Raw genomic sequence first — 25,736 nt, forward strand, 5'->3', positions numbered from 1 at the left:
GCATGACCTCCATCATAAATACATACCATGTTACCAAGCGCTCAATTACATGACTGCTTCAATGGGCATCAAAAAGGACAATCTGTTGTTACTTTTTTAAGCGCTGTTGTAACTTTAAATGGTTGATAAATGAATGGTTGCAAGTCAAGGACTACCTGCATTAAATGCCCTTTAATTATACCAGTGGTCAGTAACCTAAGGCTCCAGAGCATCATATGGCTCTTTGGGCCCTGTGCCGTGGCTCCCTGTGTCAACCTGTCATAGCAGTGGCATGGTTGGAGCCTTAGTGCAGGAGCAAACATTCCCCCTGGTATATTTGTTATTGCTAGCAGCAAAGACTGCTAGGAGAGAATGGTGGGGGCGGCAGTGTTCCCTCTAATTTTTTTTGGGGGGGGGCGGAAAAGTATAGTGTCTGAGCGGCAGTCCCTTCGGGACTGGGCGGCACAGAATAAATAAATAAATAAATAAATAAATAAATAAACAAACAAACAAACAAGCAAGCAAGCAAACAAACAAACAAACAAACAAACAAACAAATAAAAAACCCACCCTGCTTTGCCTCAGAGAATTTCAAAATAAAATACTGTACTGTGTGTCTATAACAGTGAGCTCATAATAGGGCAACTCTATCAATATCAAAATGCCACTTAAATAGTTGAGCTAGTTTCAAACTAGATTTTGATTTTCTTTCTCTCTTCCTTACTCCCATTCTTTCTCTTTCTCTTTTCCTTCCTCTCTTTTTTCTATCTGTTTCTCTCTCTTCCTCTCTTCCTCTCTTCCTCTCTCTCTCCTTCCCTCTCACTCTTTCCCTCTCGGCTTCTGGGCAGGTTTGGAAAACTCTGAGTTGATGAGGATTTTTAAGTGAGCAATTGCTCACTGCTCAGCTTAGAGGGAACTATGGGGGGCGGGTCTTTTTAAAAAAATATTTTTTATTAATTTGCATAGACAAACATAACAAACATAAAATATAACATTTAGTGGAGCTACATTTGCTCCGCTCAGAATAGAAGTCATCATTGTATTAAAAAAGAAGAAAGGAAATATCTTATTGTTATTTAACACCATCTATAAGATATGTGAAAATATCAATTATAACATAGTAAGTAAAAACATATCTAAAAGTTTATAAAAAGATATATAGAAATTCTTGAATTATGAATTAAATCACACTGAGATTAAAAAAAATAAGAGAAGAAAAAAAAGGAGTTTACATTTTATATTGTAAATAATCACCATCTAATACAGTATAACTACTACATTCAAATATATTCAAAGTAATATAACAGCAAGCTTATCTCTTTTTCTTTGTTTCCCACCAAATATATACCTTTTGCCAAACTTCATAAAATTCTGGTTCTTCTTGGTTATTTAACCGTCTCGTCATCATGTCGAGCTCAGTACATTCTAAGACTTTCTTAAGTATATCTGTTTCTTTTGGAATCTCGGTTTCCTTCCATTTTTAAGCAAAAGCTATCCTAGCTGCTACTAATATGGTGGGGGCGGATCTTGTGGGGTGGGGACCATCCCCTAAGCATGGTCATCCTCCTCCAAGGCCAAGAGAAAGAAGGGGGCAGTGTGGGAAAGCGCTCCCCTGCCCTGCCAAGCACAACCATACAGTTGGGGTGGGGAGATGGCCCAATAGAAGCACCCCCATTGTCGAGTTGAATGGCGGAGAGGAATGGTTCAGCTCTTGCAGCGGAACGAGCTGCTTTCTGTTTTCAGTGCTTTCCCCGATGTCAGTTCTTTCAGCAAGAACTATATTTCTGTTTGATTTTGTTTCCCTCAGCAGCGATTGGCGGGGGGGGGGGAAGAGAGCAGAGGCATCAGGGCTGTTCCCTCTGTCAGCAAGACTATCCTGATTAGGAGAGAGCAGGAGGAAAGTTTTCTGATGTCACAGTGGCTACAACTCCTATTTTTTATTCATAACTCCCTTACATACTAATTAGATGCAACCACTGCAACAGCGGAAAAGTAAAAAGCAGAGTCATGCCATAACATCTACTGAAATATAAGATCTAATGAGATTCAGTTCTTTGAACTGTTTTCAGTGGATGATGCTAAGAAATATTGCTTGGTTTGTCATGGCATATTCTCCTTTGGTGTTGTATTTAGCTTGTATCCCTGAACATAGACATCTTTGCTATTAACCGCTGCCAAGCTACTGTAGGGATATTCCTGGCAGAACAGAAAGGTTAAAACTGTTTAAATTAATTAAACCAACTATTGGTGACCTATAGTCTCCTGAAACTCCTCTGTAAATTTTTTGGACCTGTATTTTTTCAGGAAGTGACAATTTGTGGGAGACTATTAATGCCTTACCATTTCTCTGGAGTAGATCTTGATCAGAGAATTCAAACAAACTGCAAAGAAACAGAAACAAAAAGAGTATTTGAGCAACATTTTTTTTAAAAAACATGTACCTTACTTAAACTGAAGGAAGGCAATATTTACTACTTTCAAACTGCAATATAATCTGTGAAATAATGTATCTATTTAAAAGTTTACATTATTCTTTTAGGAAAAAAGTTCCCCATACTAAATTTAGAATGAAGCTTCATGTGATAGAACTATCAATAGATTTGTTAAGTGGATTTGTTTTATATCTTTGATATTTGTCCATTCTGGTAAGCATCTAGGTAAGTATGGATAAAATTTTAAAAACAAATCCAGTAAACAAAACATTAAATCTATGAATAAAAATCAAGATTTAAATATTCATTTAAGAATTGTTTCTGAAAATTTCCTAAACACCAAGCAAGTGGAGGTTAAATGTAGCTCGTGAACAAATGCATTTCGTGGTCTCAGGCTAAAAAGCTGAAACTCTGGCAGTGGAGAAACTTGTAGGTCACTGGCAGTAGTTTAAAATAGACTTCCGCTAGTCTGATAGATACACGAGAGATTAGCTATTGCATTTAAATAAAACAGTTGCAAAACTCTTCACACTTCAGTACATCTGGGAACCAGGAAAGTCAAATGAAAAGAGAAAAAGTCACCATATTTCATGTTTCAAGACCAAGTAGCAAAAATACATGCAATGGTTTGGGAACAACTCAGCCTGCTGAAGCACAATAAATACTGTTCAAATTTTGTCTTTTGTTTTTTAAATATTTTTATTGATTTTAAAAAATAACAATAAAACATACACACAACATACAACAGTGTGCCCAGTGTTATAAGTGCCCACCACCCGACAACGTTCATACCCCTCCACCAAAATGGGGGCATATTTTGTATATACCATTTTAACTCAAGAGCAATATATCTATTTACATATTATAAAGTGATTCCAATTTATTTTTTATAGCTTTGTATCGAATTCTTACTGTTCAATTTTTGGAACACTGCCAACTAGGAGGCCGAGTGATGCAGTGTAAAGCTCCCTGGTCCCTATTTCTTTCTTGAGTGAAAGACATGATAAATATTTATTCAAACCACTCACATTCAAAAGCATGCAAATGCAAGTAGATTAATAGGTACCATTATTGTTGGAAGGTAATAACATTCCGGGCTCCTTTGACATATGTAACTATGTGGTGTTGTGGCCAGTCAGCGGCCTGTGCAGCTGATAGCTTATTTAGATAGCAAGGAGTCTGGTGTTGTAATCTGCCTGCAGTCTGTGCAGCTGGTACCAGAGTCGGACAGCGAGGAGGCTGGAGAAGGCTCGTGCCAGAGGTAGGGATTCAGCCAGGGCCTTCAGAAACTTCAAAGGTTGCCATGAGTGAAGAAGAAGAGGAGGACCCTGTTCTCTCTTTTTTAAAAAAGGTTTTTTTTTCCTCTCCAGTTTCCACATATACATCAATACATATACCTGCTGAGCCGCTTCTCAATGCACGCACATGCAGAGCTGCCAAAAGGCAGGAATGGTTCACAAGAAAAGAACTACTCTGGAGTAGGTTTGGGGCTAATTGGTCACTCCCATAACCTATTTAAGTGATGAAACTGAGTGACCAATTTGCAGGAAACAACTTCTTTCATTTCGCACCTTGTCTTTGACGTCAAAACTCCTGTCCGGCTCCTATTTGAAAATTGACCAGTTTCCTGCAAATTGCTCCTGGACATTTTGCCAACAACAGTAAGATTGTGTGTACTACTTTCAATGTTGGAGAGATGTAGTTATGGGAGGGGGAAGGTAGAAAGTAAAGAAACTGCTTAAAGCACCTTAATGATATGGAAATTTGGCATATGTATATGGAAATTTGGCATATGTATATGGATATTGTTATTTACATATGTTTTATCTTAAGGTGGAGGGGGGGAAATTATAAACCCCCCCAACCCCAGTAAGATTGTGTGGATTTTCTGCTGTTATCAGAAAAACTCTTGTTCAGACTTTTGTTCTTTTTGCTTGGAGTATTACTGGCTATTAAGAAGTTTAATTGACACTGATTCATACTTTTGTTGACTTTAGAACAACTGCTAAGTTGTTAATAGCCTAATAGCTGTTACTATTTGTTCTGTCTGGGTGCCCCCAGACTTCAACACCAACTGGAAAAAGCAGCCAGACACGCTGGTAAAAGCAAAAGCACTTTATAGTTTGAAAAATAAACACAGAGAAAAACCTGTTCTTCCCAACAGGCAGGCTATGAGGCTTCACAGCAAAGTCCTGACGGCCAGACAATACAGCAGACTTCTTGCTGGCACACACACCACTGTAGAGAATAAGCCCCCACGCCTTTTTCCCCAAGGTTTCAGCCTTCAAGGCCACAAGTCAGAATCAGAGACGCCAAAGATCACAGCCAGGTCCCAGGACTCCCAAAGATACTACTCCACAAGACAGGAAGGGTGGGTCTGCCTTTTCAGCCTTTCTGGGGAGAACCACACCCAAACCCAGCTGTTACCTATTTAGGACTGGAAGTACCTGGATAATTGTCCCCTTCGTTGTTCTGCTCTTCTCTGCCTGTGATCGATGATGGCTTGAGCATTTTCATCTAAGGACTCCAGGCTGCTTGCTGGGGAGAGCTCCACCCCGGGGGACTCTTGCTGTTCTCCCTCTCCCTCGGCCTGATATTCCTCCTCCCCTTCTGCCTGGGCCGCCTCCTCCTCCTCCTGTTCCTCATCCTCCCCCTCTGAGCAGGGAGCCGGCAGAGGTTCAGCCATTCCCTGAGGAGCCTCAGACGGAATCACAACACTATTAAAACAAGATGTCTTCAGACACTGTTTGTGCTATGTTCCTTTGTCCGGCAGCTGGGTCAGAATAGCTGGCCACATAACCATGGAAAATATCTTTTTATTTTTTTATTTTGTCCAATACACAATACAAATAGACATGAGGTAATATATATAAAGAAAAATATAAAATAGAGAAGATATATGAAAGGAAGAAAATATATATGATATATGACAGAGGTCCCCAACCTTTTTTGCACCAGGGACCGGCTTTCAGCTAGACCAGTTTTCCATGGCCCGGTGGGGGGGGGAGCTAGCTGTCAGCGGCGCCGTAAAAGGGGCGATCAAGAGAGGAATGGGTGAATGAATGGACGGAGGGTGGGAAGGAAGGAAGGAAAAAGGGAAGGTACAGGAACAGAAGAAGGGTGCAAAGAAGCAAAGAAAGGTGTGAAAGGGGAGAGTAAGAGGAAGGAGTGAAAGAAGGGAATGAGGGAGGAAAGAAGGGAGGAAGGAAAAGGAAAGCAAGAAATGGAGGGAGGAAAGGAAGGGAGGAAAGGAAGGAAGGAAGGAAGAAAGAAGGAAAGAGGGAAGGGACAGGAACAGAGGAAGGAAGCAAGGAAACTTATGAAAGGGGAGAGTAAGAGAGGAAGGACTGGAGGGAGGGAGGGAAGAAGGTAGGAAGGAGAAAGAAAAGAAATAGAGGAAGGAAAGGTAAAAGAGAGAAAGAAAAAGAGCAAGAAAGAAAGAAAGAGAAAGAAAGAAAGAAAGAAAGGCAACTTCAAAGAAAGGCTCACTGAGCATCTCTCACTCTCTCTCTTTCTATCCCTCTTTCTTTCTCTTCCTTTCTCTCTCTCCTCTTCCTTTATCTCCTCTTTCTCTCCCCCCTCTCTCCCCCTTTCCCTCTCTCTTTCTCTCTCCCTCTCTTGCTATCTCTCCCCCTTTCCCTCTCTTTCTCCCTCTCTTTCTCTCTCTCCCCCCTCTCTCTTTCTCTCTCTCTCCTCCTCTTTCTCTCTCTTCTTCTCACTTTCTCTCTCTTGTTTTCTTTCTGTCTCTTTTGCTTTCTCTCTCTCTCACTCTTTCTCTCTTGTTTTGTTTCTCACGCTCTTTCTCTCTCTTGTTCTCTCTCTCTTGCTATCTCTTTCTCTCCCCCCTTTCTCTCACTCTCTCTTTCTCACCTTCTCTCTATCTTGCTGTCTGTTGCTTTCACTCACTCTCGTTCTCTCTCCGTTCTTCTCAGCGGTGACGCGCGCACGCCCTGCCCGCCTCACATTTGCCGAGAGGACTTTCGCCCCGGGCTCTCAGCAAGGGGGTTTGCATGAGAGGCGGGGCCGGCGGAAGGTGATATTCAATGTCGGGGGCGCACGGGCGGTTTTGCGCGCGCTCCCTATCTCCCTGCCAGCCCACTCGGAATACGTATTCAAAATAAGAAAAGCCTTTGCCGGCGAAGGCTTTTCTTATTTTGAATACAGTATTCCGAGTGGGCTAGCAGGGAGATAGGGAGCGCGCGCAAAACCGCCCGTGCGCCCCCGACATTGAATATCACCTTCCGCCGGCCCCGCCTCTCATGCAGCCCCCTTGCTGAGAGCCCGGGGCGAAAGTCCTCTCGGCAAATGTGAGGCGGGCAGGGCGTGCGTTCCGGGTGCGGGAGGAGCTGCGGTGAAAGGCAGGAGGTGGCAGAGGAGCAGAGGGGGCAAATCGGGTGGGCGGTGGGCAGCGCGGAAAGGCCGAGGGGGCCCTGGTGCTGCGGACCGGCTGAAAACCCCCAACGGCCCGGTCCCGGTCCGCGGACCGGCGGTTGGAGACCCCTGATATATGAGATAAAGGAAAGACAATTGGACAAGGGACAAAAGGCACACTGGTGCACTTATGTACGCCCCTTACTGACCTCTTAGGAACCTGGAGAGGTCAATTGTGGATAGTCTAAGGGAGAAATGTTGGGGGTAAGGGGTTGACACTATTGAGTCTGGTAATGAGTTCCACACTTCAACAACTCAATTGTTAAAGTCATATTTTTTACAGTCAAGTTTGTAGCGGTTAATATTAAGTTTGAATCTGTTGCGTGCTCTTGTGTTGTTGCGGTTGAAGCTGAAGTAGTCATTGAAAGGTAGGACATTGCAGCATATGATCTTGTAGGCAATACTTAAATCGTGTTTTAGGCATCATAGTTCTAAGCTTTCTAGACCCAGGATTGTTAGTCTATTTGGGTACCTTGGCCAAGAAATGGAGATGAGCACCACACCCTAAAGTCAGACACAACTGGATAGGAAAACCTTTACCTTACCTCATATTTTTATGATACAAGTAGTCCTCGACTTACAAGCACAATTGAGCCCAAAATTTCTGTTGCTAAGTGAAACATTTCTTCTGAATTTTGCCCCATTTTAAAACTTTTCTTGCCATAAATGTTAAATGAATCACTGCAGTTGTTAAGTTAGTAGCATAGTTCCTAAATGAATCGAGTTTCCCCATTGATTTTGCTTGTCAGAAGGTTGCAGAAGCTGATAACATGTCACCAAGGCACTTCAGATGTCAAAAACATGAGTCAGTTGCGAAGTCGTAAGTATGTAAAATAGTTATAAGTCACTTTTTCCAATGCCGTTTTAACTTTGAATGGTCACTAAATGAATGCTTACAAGTTGAGGATTATTTGTATATTGCATCACAAGCCATCCAATCATGTCCTAGGTGAATCTTTTGTGTGAGTCCAGTCTGAATGAGGATCATTTTGCCACATAAACCCAGAAAATTGAGTTAAGCAAACTGGTAGAGCAAAAGCTGTTTAATGGGCAGCTGGCAGATGCTATATTCCCAGCTAGAAAAGCAGCCTGGGTTTGTTTAAAATTTGCTGAATTCAATTTTGATGCTTAATAAGAAACCACCAGAAAATGAAACCACGTTTTATGCCAAATTAACAATATTCTTCTCTCTGCAGGAAAATGTATCCAGCACTAAGTATGTTTACAAGTAAAATATTCATAACTGGGCTCGAAACCTAATGGCAAGAGTAATTTCTAAGCCTTTTCCACACAGAAATAATTAGCAGTATTTCTACTTGGAAAGCAGGTAATAAATGGAGCACAAATGGGAAACTTTAATTTGCTCATTGAAGCATTCAGACCTTATGGAAACAAGATTAGCATATTCACCATGGAAGTAGAGAATATGGTCTCATTGAAAAGCTTCTCCTAATATTGTACACGTAAAATAACACCGTCTCCATCCTTCCACAACATCTACAGATATAGCATCAATGAGCATCAGAATTTCATGTGTCCTAATGGACACATGAAATCCCTTACCCACATCATAGACTGACAGAATACTATGAATGGAGCACTTCAATATGGCTTTGTTCCCTATTCATACATAAGCAGCCAAATCATATGATCTAGGAACATCTAATGTATGTACCTGCCTATGTATGTGTTTTTAGTAGAGATTGTATTCAGTGTCCAAATATATTTGCCAGAAATATTTAATCAAGCACCAAATCACTGTAAATCAAAACATTTGCAGGATCATTATAGACTGAAGAAAGAGCCAGACATAATATTTCTCTGAGTTCTTTTTCTTTTATATTTTGGTTCACAGAGCAAAAGATCAAAATATACAGAACATATCCAGAGTTTCATAGAACTTTCTCAAAAAATGAAAAACAGACACATGAGCCTTCAGGAGAAACAGCCGTGGGAAAAAGCGACTTCCTCCTATCTCTAGCAGCTTGGGGGAAGGGGGTATTTCAGATCTTCCAAACAGTTTTCTCACCTGAGTGAAAAGGTGTAACTCTCCAGATATTTTATCCTTCATAGAGGAAAAACAAGGAAGAGGCCATTGAGAAGAAAAATCATTGGTAAAATAAAAGTTAAGTATTTTTAACTTTAAAAAGTTAAGCATATCTGCCAGAGGATGGTTCCAGTCTCCAAAAGCAATATCCTGAAATATGGAAACAGCATAACACTGAGTACTCAAGGTATCAGTGGCCATTCAGTAATTCAGTAAAAGATTCTATAATGACACCCATTTATCCACAATGACATGTTATTGATAGGAATGATGAATGGATACTGTTGTGGTTCAGCCTGAGGCAGATCAAAGACCAGCTGCGTCTCTGCTGGCTCCGTGCCCAGAGGAGGCTGACAGCGAAGAGGAGGGGGCTGGGCAGTCGGACGGGGGAGAGTACAGTCAGGAATGTGACGAGGAAGAACAGCATGGGAGCCTCGGGGAGGGGCTCTCCCCAGCCAGTAGCTTGGAGTCTTTGGAGTCATTAGGTGACGAAGCACAAGCTGTCATTAACATGCGACAGAGACGTTTAGATCAAAGGAAGGATCAATTGAAGAAATATTATCAGCATTGAATAAGGAACACCAGGGCTTGGGTGTGGTCCTCATTAGCAGGGAAGGGTTTATAAGGCAGGCAAACCCTTGAAGCCATGTGGAGTGTTATCAGTTTGGAGTTGCTGTAACCTGCATTGTTTCTCGGCGTCTATGTTCCTGGCTTGTGGCCCAGCAGTCTTGAAGAACCGTGGGAGGTGTATGTCTGGTATCTACAGCCTCGTCTTGGCAGCAAGAATCCTATATTGATGCATGGACAATTGCCTTCGTGTATATATTTGGAGTTCCAGTGTTTTCCTGCTTTGTAAGGACATTTTCTGTTAGCTTCGTTTCTCTTGAACATTATAAAACTGTATTTGACTTTTACCGGTGTGTCTGGCTTATCTTTTTGGGTTGGTCATAGCTTCCGGAGTGACCCAGACAGAACAGATACAGAGAATTGAAAGACCTTTGATGAATGGCATGGCACTGACTTTGGCATGATAAGGGCATGTTCTTTTACTATAAAGAAACAACATATATGCATCCATTTAATTCATAGAATTGCCTCTTCTTCCTGAATAGGACCAGTATTCTGGTAGAAACCACAATGTTATTTTTAAATTAAAGTGTCAAAGTCTAATTGTGTTTATCTACACTTTACTGATCCCTTTCCACTTTTTTTAATACTACAGAAAAAGTCCATAAATCCATCTAATACAATGAAGAATCTGATGGTACAAACACATAAGCCCCCAACTGCCTGTTGTGACAAAGAATGATTTGTTTGCTAAAATCACATTACTAACTCAGATGTCAGTAAATGAAGAGGGATGAAAGAGCATTACTGAAACTTCATAGGAAGCCAATGTTAAGGTAAAAACCTAGGAAAGCCTTCTGGCTTATAGGCATTCGTGTTTTTTTAAGTGGGCTCTCTATAATATTTGTTTTATTGACTCTGGGTGTGTTTTTCCAAATGCAGTAAGTGAGGTTGAATGTGTAGTTTTAGAAGATCTCTCCCACCCTCCCTCCCTCTCTCTCCCTCTCTCTTTCTGTATATGCATATACACATACAGTATACATAGTAGATAATTATCTTTTTGTGTGCCTGTGTGTAATATATACTGTATGTATACGTATGGCATATAAACATAGGATTAAATAGTATATTTTGGATGTTCAGTAGCAGTAAATATACAGAGAAGTTTGAGGTGAAGAGAGGTCAGGCACCCTAACTCCAACCCTTGTGAGTGACATTAATTTGGCCATGACCACCTAGTCACATGACCACCCAGCAAAGCCCACCCAGTCACATGACCATGAAGTCATGCCCACCATCACATGACCATCAAGCCACGCAGACAAAATAAGCCACATGTATAGAGTGGTAGTAAAACATTTTGGAACCCACCCCTGATTTCATGAGTATGTTTTTTTGGTGGTTCAACTTAAAGTTCTCATTATTGTGAACCATTTTGCATGGTTCTTTCTACTTAGCTTTTTCTTGTTTAAACTTCTGGCCATTCATTTTGAGAATTTTATCAAATTCTGCAAGCAATGACACCCTTGGACTTTTTCTTCCTGTCAAGCTATGTCATTCTCTATCAAATATTAATTTTGTAATTCAGTTGTTCATTCTGAATATTTTATTTAACCATCTAAACCTCTTTCACACTGATCGCTCAGTTTTGCACATTCTACATTTATCACCCATTCATTCTTGATTTTATCTCTTCTTATCATATCCATTTCTTTATACCATTTCCATTGAATTCAACTTAGTTTTCTGTTTCTCACAACATTCACAACTTTCTTCCACATAACAAAATGAGCAGGTTTCTGGGCATCATGTGACTTTCATTGTATGTGTATACTGTGTGTACACATACAATGACAATAAAGTATTTATTTATTATTTATATTAGAAGCATTTGTATAATCGCGCTTATTTTTTTCAACAAATATTGATTCCTTGTTGAGACCAAATCCTACCCACTATCTTTCAAGACATACATTTACATGTCTTGAATTTTTTAAATCTATTTCTCCATCTTTGGTAAACATTCTGTCACCTAGAATTCATTTGCTTACTGTAGTTTTTCTGCTATTTTTGTATAACTCATAATTTGTCACTCCATTTTCTCTGTCAACTACAATTACCTGCCCTGTGATACATTAATTTTCAGAGCCAAACTCCACATGCATCATACAGTCTATCTAATATTCTCTGAATATGAATATCATTCATATTCTCAGGCAATAACAGAGAATCATCTGCATTTAATAGTATAAATGTAGTAATGTCTAACACCTTATGGTGTTACATCACCACATGCATTTCTTATGCATACTTACACATTTATGCATAAATGCAATAAACATCCAAGGAAGGAACACAGACTTTTGTCTTATTCCCTTCTCAGTTCATTAAGGAATTCCATATATTTTAATACAATGTTTTACTTGCATCATATACTATTTTTATATCATTCATCAATGAATTTTCAACTTCATAGATGTGCAAAGTATTACACAGCACAAACCCAGTCAACTTACTGTACACTCTCTCTCTAAATGCTTATACAGCAAACTTTTCCACATTCATGTTTCATAATTACTGTACCTGCTACGCGAAGGGTGGAGAGTAAAATCTATCTGCACATATTTTACTTGAAGTAAAGCCACACCATCCTTCAAAGTTTTTGCTCCTTATTATTTCTCATACTTTGTGAATCCAAATTTTGAAAACTACCTTCATTACGCCACTTAACAAACTAGCTTTTGTTTATATCAGGGGAGTCAAATTCACGACCATGGATTAGGTGGGTCACACACTGGCCATGCCCACTCCTGATTTAGCGAAGGGGAGAAGTTGCAATACGTCACATGATAACGTGCTGTCACGAGTTTGACACCTCTGGTTATGTTCTTCATATCTTTTCCTTTATTTATAAAGGCAACATTCTTCTAATCATCAAAGAAATCCACTCCCCACATTAATTGATAAATGCTGAATAAAAAAGCCACATTTATATTTTAGTTTCCAATTATATCATCTACAGCTGCAACCTTAGCATTTTCAACTTTCTAACTGTTGTGTCCAAGGATCTAACACTAACACTACCATATATTTCAGAGTATAAGATGCACCTTTTTCCTCCCAAAAAGAGGGTGAAAATCTTAGTGTGTCTTCTACTCCTAATGTAGCCCTGCCCAGCCACTCCGCGCATTGCATTTTTGGGTGGTTTCAGGCAGCGGCAATCCTCACTTCCACATAGAGCAGTGGTTCTCAACCTGGGGGTCGGGACCCTTTTTGAGGTCAAATGACCATTTCACAGGGGTCGCCTAAGACCATGGAAAAAGACAAATTTCCCATGGTGTTAGGAAATAAAGCTTCTACAGTGGTACCTCGGTTTTCGAACACTTCTCAGTTCGAACAAATTGGTATTAGACCAGGAAATTCAAGAAACTTTTGCCCTGAAATCCAAACAAATATTTGGAACTCGAACACTCGAGAGAGCTGAAGACAGAAGCCGGCAAACTACACAGAGAGAGAGAGAGAGCCAGGGACAGAAGCGGGCGATCGAGAGAACTGAAGCCGGAAGCTGGCAAACTACACACACAGAGAGAGAGACATGGGGACAGAAGCAGGAAAGCTAGAGGGAGAGACAACTGAGGAGGGGAATTTATCTTAAATTGTTTCAGTTCTCAACCAAATCGGTTCTCGACCACACTTCCAGAACGAATTGTGGTCGAGAACCGAGGTACCACTGTATTCCCAGTGCCTTGAAACATATTTTTACAATCTGACCAATCAGGCGTTTATAGTGTGGGTGTCGCTCTGATCTTCCTGCCAATCAGCTTAAAGCTCTGTTGTAAGAATTGGCGATAGACTTAGAGTTGGGGTTTACCACAACACGAGGAACTGTATTAAGAGGTCACGGCATTAGAAAGGTTGAGAACCACTGACATAGAGCCTGATTGCCAAAGCATTGCAGGAAAGTGCATTGAAAGCAGGGCTTTCTCTCAGAAAGGCCTGATAAAGAGACAGCACTTCAGTCCTGCTGGAACTGTCATTTCATAAACATGTTACTGGGCTTTCAAACAAGCCCCTGCACCTTTGCTGCCTTGGTTGGAGCCTGATTTTAGACACCCTTTTTGCAGTTGGGAGGTGGATCTTCAATTTGAAAATTATTTCATTTTAAAGACTTTCAATGTACCGGTAGTTCCCTGGGCTGCTTCAGCTGCCACTGTATTGGGCTTTGCTGCATTGTGTTTTGGGCCAATACAAGGGCTCTGTATCGAGCTTTGCTGTGAAAAAGCCCAGCTTTCAATGCTTCCGGCTATAGACTAGGACATTTTGGGTGTGGATAAATCTGTCTTATGCCTCTATTAAAATCATACCTCGTCCCACCCACTCCAGTTAAATTCCATCCCAATTTCTGCAGAAAAAAATGTCAAGAAATGCATGTTAAAACATAGAAACATAGAAAATAGAAGATTGATGGCAGAAAAAGACCTCATGGTCCATCTAGTCTGCCCTTATACTATTTCTTGTATTTTATCTTAGAAAGTCTAATTAAAGATTTGAAGAATATGTGCTTGAAAGAAATCTCATTATTCTTCTAAGCGTTCCTAGATTACCCGAGGAGGAATTTCTCGGGAAATTTACTTAGTCACCTTATATAAGAAAACTGCCTTATGCAACAAAAGTGGATTATGAAAAGTCAAGGAATGTCTGCTATTAATATGTTTTATTAATAATACAAAAACACAGAAGATTATGCAATCATATATGACTACTTGTAATTTCTTACTCACTTCATATTTCTGTAATCTTAGAAAGCAAAATTCATTTTTATTGTTAGAAAAGATAAAAAGATCTATGCTGCTCATTATCAAAATCCGAGTGGAAGTGTAGATCCTGCTAATCCTAATGCTAATAGGCAGAGGCAAAATTGTTTTTTTCTTGTTTTCCTACCACAAAATTAAGGTGCGTCTTATATTCCGGGTCATCTTATACTCTGAAAAATACGGTATTGATGACTTCATTTTTATGATTTTTCTTGAACATTTACATTTTTATCATTTGTTTCAAATCTTCAACCCATTACTATAATTCTCATGCAAATTGACAAAGTACTATTACACCATTTCACCCTAAATAATTTCAGTACTTTATTTTTTAATTCCATTTACTCTATAGAAGTTTCATGATTCTGCTCTAACCAAAACAGTGTATGACTTCCATTTAAAATTGATTGATTGATTATATGCCATCAAGTCGTTGTCAGCTCTTAGCAACCACACAGAAAAATTTTCTCCATGATTCTATTACATTATATTTTCTTTGCCTCTATTCTTATTAACCATGCCTTGAACTATTTGACAATATTGTTTGCATCTAACTATATTTACATTTATCTTTTTCTTTCTTTATGTAATAAATACATAATGTAAGGCTTATTTTTATTGACCTGAAGACCTCTTTTGATTTTAATGGGGTTTGTGGGGGGAAATTCTATTCTAGTGAAATTGCTTAGTACTTCATTAGTTAATGAAGTTAAATTAATCACGACTGGGAGTCTATATGAAACTATACTTAGATAAATCAAGCCTGGGTATCTTTTGGCCTCTTTCTTGTTCAATGTGTTAATGTGATTTTGTGCACTTTTTAAAATCTATGTTGATGACATAGTGTCAATCTATGTTGAAACAATATAATTCTTCTATAGTATAATTTTTCTATACTATATGCAAAAGCTTTCCAAATTTTGAGCATTTACTGTATACAAAAGTATTATTTTATTATGTCAGTCACAAGAACTGTTGGAGGAGGGAACTAAGATGTCAAATTGCACAAATGCCATTGAATAGGATGAGCTGTCAGTACTTGGGAATATTGTATTCTGGCTAAGGCTCAGAGTGATTCTATATAAGGCACCAAATTAAAAGGCAAGGAGGTTAATCAAATGGATATACGTACATCTGGTGAAAAACAAGTGGCTATCGCACATGCGTGAGTGCCCATATCCATAATTCAATGCCGGTGAGGGCGAAAACAGCTTCCCTCGCTCCCCGGAAACCCTCTGGAGGCTGGAAATGGACTGTTTCCCAATTTCTGGTGGGCCAGTAGGCTTGTGTTTCACCGTCCCCATGCTCCAAAGGCTTCACTGGAGATGGGGGAGAGTAAAACTACCGTCCCCCATCCCCCTGAAGACTCTCTGGAAGCCAAAAAGGCCCTCCCAGAATCTCTGTGTGAGCCAAAAATCAGCTGGCCAGAACACACATGCACATTGGAGCTGAGCTAGGGCAACAGCTCATGTGCCATCAGGTATGGCTCCATGTGCCACCTGTGGCACCCGTGCCATAGGTTCACCATCACTGAACTAGAATCAATTCTTCTTAAAACAAAACATGGCCAAACTTTGCTTTCCTGAAATTTGGATACAAGTGGAGCACACTATATTATCTGTAAAGGTCATTCGTGGCATTAACATTTGATGATGATGATGATGATGATGATGATGATGATGATGATGATGATGATGATGAAAATTAAGTTTTGTGATACTTGGGTTTGGCAAAATATGTTACAATTCAGATCCATGATATTTCAATGTAAACTGACTTCATGTAGCTTAGGATAACAAAAACACCATTAATTACAAAGTATATTCCCCAAATAAAATCATTCAGATTTGTTCAGATATTGGAGACCAGAACAGGAGTAGATACCAAAGTAAAGAAAGGACACCAATAATCACCTCCAGTATCCACTTATGATTTGGAGATTGTGTTTAGAGAAAACATAGTTAGAAGAATTTAGTATCAACAGATTTTTTTTCATTTTTCATTCATAACAACTTTTCAGAGGGAAAAATAATAGACAGAATCGGTCTGCTTGCCATTCTGCAGGATAGCGCTGTTAATCTTTATGTCAATGGTACTTTATTACCCCCAAATTACTAACAAAATCCACATAGGGGAGTACAGAAACTACCAAGTCACTTCTACAGACGAGAATTTATTCCCAAAACTATCACTTTCCCAACCACTTTTGCAACAAACTGCCCATGCCATGCCCTAAACCCATGATGGCGAACCTATGGCACGTGTGCCACAGGTGGCACGTGGAGCCATATATGTTGGTACGCAAGCCGTCGCCCTAGCTCAGCTCCTGTGCACATGTATGTCCTGGCCAGCTGTTTTTCAGCCTATATGGAGGCTCTGGGAGGGTGTTTTTGGCTTCAGTAGGGCCTCCGGGAAGGCAGGGGTAGCCATTTTCACCTTCCCTAGGCTATAAGAAAGTTTCTACAGCCTGGGAGGGTGCAAATGGATCTAACGCATGGATGGTGGGCGGGGCAGTATGGGGGGGGATGCATGGGCATGTGCTGGGGTGGGACATATGGGGGGGGCGTTAAATAATGTGTGTGGACACTTTTTGCACCTAAAAGAAGGTTCACCATCACTGCCCTAAGCCTTGGATTAGTAAATGACTAGAAAGAGGAAAAACTATCTTACATCATGAGCCCAGAACTAAAGAAATCCTGCATTCCAGAGACTTAAATGTATATATAGAAATACTTTCCTAAAAGTGGACAGGTTTTTGAAAACAAATTTAATGCAATAAGTTAATACACATCACTCATGTGGCTTTTTTCCCCTGCTTGCATTTTTGACCCGATAATATAAACTAAAGTACTATCTAGTACTTTAGTACTATCTGGTACTTAAATTCATCTCTTAACTAAACTACAGATCTATACAATTCAACACAGATTAAAACAAACACCTGTCCATTACCTCTCTCCCATCCCCAAGGCACAGCTATGAGGCTCATCTTAATGTGACCTGCATTTTAATGGTGAAGCAAAGCACATCTCTCTATGTAACTATTTTTCCTTCTATAATTGTTAACTTTCCTCAACTTAAGTCCCTGGGGAAATATTTGAGGGTGCTTTATGTCGCACAAATAAAATTGTGTACAGGGGACAAGAATGAGATTGCATATTTTCTGGTAAACCTGAATTTCCCTCAAAATTCATATTATGAGCTTCATTTCATCTTTTTTTAAATTCTTTTTTCAGCATCATCAGCACTGTTTCTGGCTGTGTCTTTTACACCTACACTATTTTATTTATATCTCTGTTATTAACAGTGCGGAAGGAAAGAAAATCAAACCATCAAGGCAAAAGAGGAATCGTACAACAGAGACTAACCTCTCTCATAGCTTTTGGGTTTTAAGTATAAGATTGTACACAACAGGACTGTTTATTTTCTCATATATATATAATACAATTTCATCAAGAGAACTTCTATTTTGGTTGATGGCTGTTTTTAAGCAAATAAGCTCAGCATCTTGAATGTTGAAACTATTTGCCTGTGATTAACACATCAAAAACAGAAACGGAAAACCCCACTGACCTAATCATCAACACCTGAATGAACAAGCTACTAGTATTGTTACTACCCTTCCAAAGCACAAATATAAACCTTTCATTCAGCTGCCCCCACACTTTTTGCATGCACTCCTAAAATCACTGACCTCCTTTCCATTCTTCCAGGAAATTGGTCCATAGATGATGAAAATTGCACGCAGAAAAGGAGAAATAAAAATCTAAAAATTGCACTGCTTTCCATTGAGAAATAAATCAGACCCTCCAGACCCAGCACATCTGTTCATGTGTGTAGCAAAGAAACAAGAGCCAGTATTTTCAGCAGCCAGAGATAGACAGCCGACCCAACCAATAGGAAGCGGTGCTCAGCACCATCTGAGCTGTCATGTACTCCCTTATGCAAAATAAGAGGCTGTCTTGGACATTTTCTACTGAACGTACAGTCACCTTCCTTTTCTGCTTTAAAATTCACATCCGAGGAGGATTAGATGCAGTTGAATACTTGAAGAACCACCACTAAGACGTAAGATAGCTTTTAACAGAAATTCTATTTTAATATTAAGATAGCTGTCTAAATTAAGGCTACATGACAGCAGCATTATCTTCATTCTTCCCTGTGCATAAAATTAAAGTATAAGTTGTGAGATCACTGTTTCTTTAGCTGCAATTTTTTCTACTTTGGAGATTATTGGGAGGAACATTTTTGTAAAAGTGGGTTTTTAAAAATGAATACAAACTGTTGGATATATCTCCTGCACAAAACAACTGAATAAAAAGGGACAATGCAAAGGTTAAATACTTATTATAATACTTATTATAAATACTTCTATATTTCTATATACTTGTTCATGGAGTAGGACAGCTTCACTTTAATTTCCGTGATCCATCCCCATCCCTCTCTAGCAAACAAAAACTTTCCATGCCCTCCTGTTGAAATCTGTCAACTCACCTCGCCTATGAGCAAAATGAAATAGGACAATATATTTGAGTTTGCCAAGATGATAAAATCAACAAGACTCTCTCTCCCTCCCTCCCTCTCTTTTTCTCGGATATTGCCATCTAACAATTTACATTATTAATCAATAGATATTTGGATAAGGTTCAAAAATTGCCATATGAAAAATGGTACTTATTTGTTTCAGAGTTAATGTTTCTGCCTACATTGTCTATGCATGCCAATCAAATTTAACTTGAAAAATCAATTATTTGGTTAAGTATTACAATAAAATCCCAGATGAGAAAAAAAGATACTATATTAGCACCCCAGCATCCAATCATAATTGTGTTAAAATATTAGTAATAGACAGCCTTTTAAATATTTTATTTATTTATTTATTTATTTGATTTGATTTGATTTGTATGCCGCCCCTCTCCGCAGACGCGGAGCGGCTCACAACAAGAACAGTACAAATCCAATACTTAAAACCCTTAATATAAAAAAACACTCATGCATTTCATACAAATGATAAACAAAGCGGACACGGCCCAGAGGAATCAATTTCCCCATGCCAGGCGACAGAGGTGGGCTTTGAGAAGTTTGCGAAAGACAAGGAGGGTGGGGGCAATCCTAATCTCTGGGGGGAGTTGATTCCTTTATTACTAATATTTTAACACAATGATGATTGGATGATACTATGGTAGAATACTTCTAAATGATTATTGTGGAAATAGTTAATGTCATCAGATATCAAATTCAATTGCAGATTTTATACTTTTAAAAATTGACAAACTTTGGGAAAGCTTTATAGGTTGTACTCAAGACTTTGGAAAGCACATATGACCCCAGAACAATTACTTGTGGTTTAATAACTTAATCTGAGTTGAGATAGACAATTACCATGCTAAATAAATAAATAACCCTTCAGGTGAACAGATCCTAATCCTTTTAGGCAGCCAAAGCCAATAATCTGAACTAATGCCAGAAAATACCTGGCAACAAAAATACTTGTGACCAAAATTGCAAACATTTATAAGTTTTACTCTTCAGAGCACCTATTGTCATATTTTTCCTTTTAAACTTTTACTGCCAACTGAATTTGATGAAAGTGCATATAATGCTTAGAGTCATTAAAGCAAATATGGAGGGAAGAAGAGATTGGCCCAATTTCTCTTGCTAAAACACTATAGATCTGAGAACTAAAACAGAGCATATTCAGTCATAATAGGAAGATGTAGTCTGGTGACTTGAGCAGATCAGTTCATATGCAAAATTCCAAATGGTTAAAATGGAAATAAAAAGCCAAATATGTTCTATGAGACACTTATCATGGGCATACAAGATGAATGTGAAAACAGATTGTGAAAGACCAAGAAAAAAAAGAAAGCGCTTTTGATGTCAGAGCAGATGGTGGAAATTGTACAAAAGGGAAGAGAAGCCAAAGCCAAAAAAAGTAAAGTAACATGACAAAAAAATTCAGTTAGAATAAACAAGAAACAACATATAACACGGGATGGACAGACTTGGAAAAAAGAGGAAATCTTCCAAAAGACTTAGATCAGCAGTGTCGTCATTCCCAAATTAGACACCTACCGGAATTAATGGAATATCTACAAAAATGTGGCAAGAAACAAAAAAGAATTAGCAAAGCTTCTAGCTCTTTCAGTCTTTTGGCCACTGTGTCCCTCTCCCATTCTGTTGCTATAGTCTGACTAGAAAAGGTTCTAGCTCTAGCTAGACCAGGATCGAACACTCAAGAGTCATTTGGACCTGTCCCCACAGAAAACACCAGGAGCCACAAAACCCTTTTGATATCTAAAACTAAGATAGCACTGCATATATATATACTGTATATATATATATATATACCTCTATGCTAGGTATAAAAAAACAAAGTGTTGCATTTATGAAATCAATGAATTGCTATAGAGAAAATCATTTTTTCTTTCTGCACGCAACAAAAACATTTTGAACTAAAAAAGGGGGTAAAAAAACTGAATAAATTGCATGCCAATGGGTACTGCACATTGGCAGTTGAGACACATACAGGGAGCCACAGCAGAGGGATAAGCAAGCCTCACGTGGTTCCAGAGCTATGGGTTGCAGACCCAAGCTACACTATGGCAACAGAATAGAGAATGACCCAATGATTGATAGATTGAAGTAGGAGGTGGGTAGGTAGGTGGGTGGGTGAGTGGGAGGGAGGGAAGGAAGGAAGGAAGGAAGGAAGGAAGGAAGGAAGGAAGGAAGGAAGGAAGGAAGGAAGGAAGGAAGGAAGGAATGTAGTCTGGATTCCCATGATCTGCATTCCAGAGGACCAAGAAACAGCTAGGTTTATACAGTATAGTTTGTTTGGAGAGTCAAGATAGTTCCTCCATAGCAATTCTCAGAGTAGATTCTTTAATTATGAAAGAAGTTACTTTAGTTTGGCAAGATTTCTGTCTACAGGTGAGGAGGAATATAGAAAACTACTTAGATATAACTCTACATGGATTTCTTAGTTTTTGGAGTCTCCTACTATCATACAATATCCTTAATTTCACATGCTACAAAATAATACTTATGATCCTCCAACATAGACTGGTCCCTAGATGAGGAGAGATACAAGATATTCAAGTGCTTTTAGAAAAGACCAAAGAACAAGACACGTTTTTGATAATGCAAGTTAGATAAATGAGAAAGAAAGAAAGTCAATCTATGCTTTATTGATTGTAGAAAGGCCTTTAATTGTGTTGAGTCAAGCTGTGGAATGTCCTCAGGAAAACAGGAACCCTCAAACATCTTGTACTAAATCTATCTAAGACAGGAAGCCGCAGTATAGATATACAACAAAATATCCTGGCTACAGGTTTGGCTATTCTCTTTCTTACTTCAACATGTCACAGGGTTGTTGGATGGAAAAAGTAGGAAGGAGTATCAGAAATATTTGCCACCTTGCAATATTCAAATAATAGACATGGGATTAAAAAAAAAATCAAGACCAGGTAGTCGAGTTATGACTGTTTTTAGTGATCTTTTGAAGTTAGAGTGGCAGTTATGGTGTCAAAGTCTACCAATTTAAATTCTAATTTTGAACAATTAATTTGAATTAGTGTAATCAATATTAGACTAAAAATTACTCTTTTGCCTAATATTTTTACTTTTTTTGCTCACATGCAAACAGGGCCCACGAGCACCTGGAATCTGCTATGGAAAGTTTAAAATAGAGATTTGATTTACTTAAATGGTTTATTCTGTTTACCCCTGCTTGTCCCTTATAATATTATAGGGTCTTCAGAGAGGGATGGCATATAATAGTTTGCTTAGCAATCATTAGTATTAAAAAATAAACTGTAAAAGTCCTTCGGGATTGGGGCGGCATAGAAGTCAAATTAAACAAATAAATGATAAATAAAATGGTTTTTTTTATTCAAAATGGACCACTTTTATAACAGAAGGTGTACTCAGATTGATGTAAACAAATGAAAATTTCCTAAACTCAGCAGAATCTACTTACAAGCAAAGCAACTCTGGGATATTATGTAAGAATCAAGTCAAAAGCATCATGACAAATTTACAGGAATATACTCTGGGCCATTTTATGAAAAACTCAACAGACAAACTTATTAAAGTAAAAATGTTTATTAGATCCATTCACAGCATCACAGGAATTATGATCTGGGTCTCTCTTTCTTGCCTTTGTACAAGGCTAATAGAGAAACATTGGCTACTTTAACAACTTTGAAGCGAACTCCTGGAATGTCACCAACAGCATGACCCTTTCGACCAAAGCCAGCAACCAGGACTTCATCATTCTCCTAGTTTAAAATGAGACAACAATTAATGCTTGATGATAAAAGCATGATCATATTTTACAATTTTTGGTTTCAAGAAAAAAAAATGATTGCACTTTAATTATGTGCCAAATTATATCCATCAATGTATTTACCTCAATAAAATTCAAACAGCCATCATTGGGGACAAAAGCTGTAATCTTCTTGCCATTCTTGATAAGCTGAACTCGAACACACTTCCTGATGGCAGAATTTGGCTGTTTAGCCTCTACACCACTAAAACATGAATTGAACAATAAAGATGCTGTTATAATACATTTCTAAAGTACAATAATAATGCTTAGCAACTAATTATACAATCTTTATGTTCTTAACTCAAAATCATAAGATCATAATACCATATTATATTGTGGCAGGGGTGAAATGCTCCCGGTTCAGGTGTGCCTGTCAGTTGTCGGAGAGCCAGTCATGAAGGCTGCATGAGGCTCTGCCCACCCGCTGCCATTTGAGTTCTTTTACCCGCTGCGCATGCACAGAGAGGTTTGTGCATGCGCAGAGAGTAAAAGAACCCAAATGTCAGCATCCAGGTATGTGGCCCAAGCCTCGCACTGTCTTTGCGACCAGCTCTCCGATGACCAACAGGCACATCTGGACTGGAAGCATTTCACTCCTTTATTGGAGGTTGTCTTTCAATGTGCAAATGACAATCAAAACTAAAGCACAATTTTCAGCTTGTCCTGTTTAAGTAGAATCACAGCAAAATCCAGAAATCACTCTATCTCTTTACTATTTCCCATGGATCTTACTCCAAATAAGTGTGCATAAAGCTGAAATGTTAATTTCATTTGTTGTGCAAGAAAAAGATACCGAGTCTTCGGAGAGGGGCGGCATAAAAATCTAATTATACAATTAGGTAAATATTTACCACAGGTAAGGCCATAGTTCTATGCCACTTCCATATCACAAAACCCATGGAACTCAAAAAGATAAACTGAAATCTCTGACTTTCATGGGGCTTGTTTCTAAGTATCCTAAGGCAAATAACAGTCTGTCATTTGCTTTAAAAAGAAAAAAGAAATCTAACATTTAAAAAGATGCAAAAGTTCTATTACGGTTAGTTCTAAGTAGACCAGTGGTTCTCAAAGACTGGCCTGGAAACTCTGAGAGGTCTTTTGAGACCCTTTCAGAAGGTCAAATAAGTAAAATATGTTTAGATTATTCCATTTTAATCTCTAATACAGTAGACTTTGAAATAACTGACATGAACCAATTTTTTTGGAGTTCTCAATGATTTACAATGATTTAAAGGTCCTGAGACCAAAATGTAAATTACCTACATCAAACAGTAATTTCTAATTTTAATAACTGGAACAGAGAAGTAAATCATTTAGAAAAACTGGGATAAGACAGCAACCTTGGAGATCTTATTTTTTTAAAAAAACATGTACGTTTTATTATGGACTTTTTTTGAAGGTATTGGTACAAAAATATTCACTTCCAACAACCAATACAAATCGTCTCCCTAAGGCTGCAATTCTTATGGAGAATCAGAGGGTACCCAAGCACCTCTAATAACAACAATCAAATTGTAAATAATTACAAGGGTGCTTTCAGGTGGCCACTACATCCCATACTAGTTAATAATAGTGAGATCTCACTTACACTTTTTCCAGAACAATTCCTTTAGCATGGGAAGCTCCCCCAAAAGGGTTGGCCTTCAGAGCAGTACCCAGATGGGCCTTCTTATATTGCTTGTCATGCCACTTCTGTTCTCGGCGGTGATTGCGCAGCTTTCTGGCTGTACGAAGTCCACGACACTTACCTAAAAAAGAAAATTTAAAGATCAAGAGGGATTTCCCCCTGGATTTCATCCGAAAGACCTCATTTCAATGGACCTTTTAATACTGATATTTATGGGTTGTTGGTTTTTACACAGTTTTTATTCTGGAGTCCATCGATGACCCTTGATCTTTTGGTGAAACTTATTGTGGTGACAAACAAAACCTCCTTGCAGTCAAACTTAATTAACAGATAGGATTCCTTGAAGGAAAACTGATACTGCACAAATCAAAAAGAGGGCCGTGAAAATATTTACAGACCCCTCGCATCCTGGACATAAGTTGTTTCAACTCCTACCCTAAAAGCTCTTCCTCCTACCCTCTAGAGCACTGCACACCAAGACAACTAGACACAAGAACAGTTTTTTTCCTGAACACCATCACTCTGCTAAACAAATATTTCCCCCACCATTGTCAAATATTCACTAAGGCTGCATTACCATTAGTTTCTATCATCATTCCTATCACTCTTCTCCCACTTATGATTGTACGACTGTAACTAGTTGCTTGTACCCTTGCGATTTTTAAATTAATATCGTTTCCTGATTGCTTATTTGAACTCTATGACAGTTATTAAGTGTTGTACCTCATGATTCTTGAGAAATGTATTTTTTTTTCATGTACACTGAGCATATGCCCCAAAGACAAATCCCTCGTGCGTCCAATCACACTTGCCCAATAAAGAATTCTATTCTGTTCTGTACTATTCTTAATCCTAATCCTATTCTAAATTTTAAAAGTTTTAAAAAACGGCCAAGTCAGATTCCCTCGGAGCCCTGCCAGGAAACCGAAAAGGCGCTGCAGGGAGATCGAGCTGGATACGAAGGAAACCTCCGCAAACTATTGACGCTTAAACAAATTAAATCTGAAGAGAACAGCAACGAGGCAGCCAATAAAGCTGAGAGTTTATTCGGATTGTATATGTATACGTATGCTTGAGATAGCAACCAAATGGGATATTAATTTTCCCCTAAAGCGTCCCGGCTCTCCTCCTTCCCGGATAACTGGGACGGACGGCTTATACCGGGGCACCACAAAAAGTCACGGTTCTGCTCACCCATCGCGCTGCCGCCCCCGAATCCGAAAGACGACAAAAAAGACCCGCCATCCTTTGCGGCAGCGCTACGTAACGGAGGCAAAGACCTCACGTTAAATGCGTTTCCCCGAGCCTGATTGGCCGGGTTTTATTCTATCTTTTACACTTGAGAAAAGAAAGAGGAAACGGCACCGGGGCGCGTTAGGCCGAGCGGAGGGGCTGTGTGGGATTACTACGCCACTGACATGTTACCCTAATAAATTTAGAGACGCCTCAAAAATACACATACACACAACACATACACACACACCACAGATAATCTGGATTTCTACCTTGG

At 39.0% G+C, this 25,736-nt stretch overlaps 2 protein-coding genes across 2 annotated transcripts in view; both read right to left on the bottom strand.

The window, feature by feature from the left end:
• The window catches only part of LOC139159002 (V-type proton ATPase subunit S1-like protein), a 31,197-nt gene extending 13,111 nt beyond the window's left edge, over window positions 1-18,086 (bottom strand). Inside the window, exons 1-2 of the mRNA XM_070736345.1 lie at window positions 17,965-18,086; window positions 2,320-2,360 (exon numbers count right to left, since the gene is read on the bottom strand). Coding sequence (XP_070592446.1) covers window positions 2,320-2,360; window positions 17,965-18,059 — 136 coding nt within the window. The 5' untranslated portion in view covers window positions 18,060-18,086. The remainder of the gene's footprint in view (window positions 1-2,319; window positions 2,361-17,964) is intronic.
• Window positions 18,087-22,354: 4,268 nt separating this feature from the next.
• On the bottom strand, window positions 22,355-25,522 carry LOC139162567 (small ribosomal subunit protein uS12-like). Its single transcript, XM_070743079.1, has 4 exons — window positions 25,421-25,522; window positions 24,188-24,347; window positions 22,681-22,801; window positions 22,355-22,549 (listed from the first exon to the last, which is right to left on the bottom strand). The coding sequence occupies exons 1-4, from the start codon at window positions 25,422-25,424 to the stop codon at window positions 22,403-22,405; spliced, it is 432 nt and encodes a 143-aa protein (XP_070599180.1). The 5' UTR covers window positions 25,425-25,522; the 3' UTR covers window positions 22,355-22,402.
• Between the last annotated feature and the right edge of the window lie 214 nt (window positions 25,523-25,736).

This window comes from Erythrolamprus reginae, chromosome 2 (assembly GCF_031021105.1).
Source record: "Erythrolamprus reginae isolate rEryReg1 chromosome 2, rEryReg1.hap1, whole genome shotgun sequence".
Classification (NCBI taxonomy): domain Eukaryota; kingdom Metazoa; phylum Chordata; class Lepidosauria; order Squamata; family Dipsadidae; genus Erythrolamprus; species Erythrolamprus reginae.

Coding starts and splice junctions, on each gene's coding strand:
- LOC139162567 (XM_070743079.1), bottom strand. Junction 22,802..24,187: donor GGAATTGTTCTGGAAAAAGT/GTAAGTGAGATC, acceptor TTCATGTTTTAG/TGGTGTAGAGGCTAAACAGC. Junction 22,550..22,680: donor GCTGTTTGAATTTTATTGAG/GTAAATACATTG, acceptor ATTTTAAACTAG/GAGAATGATGAAGTCCTGGT.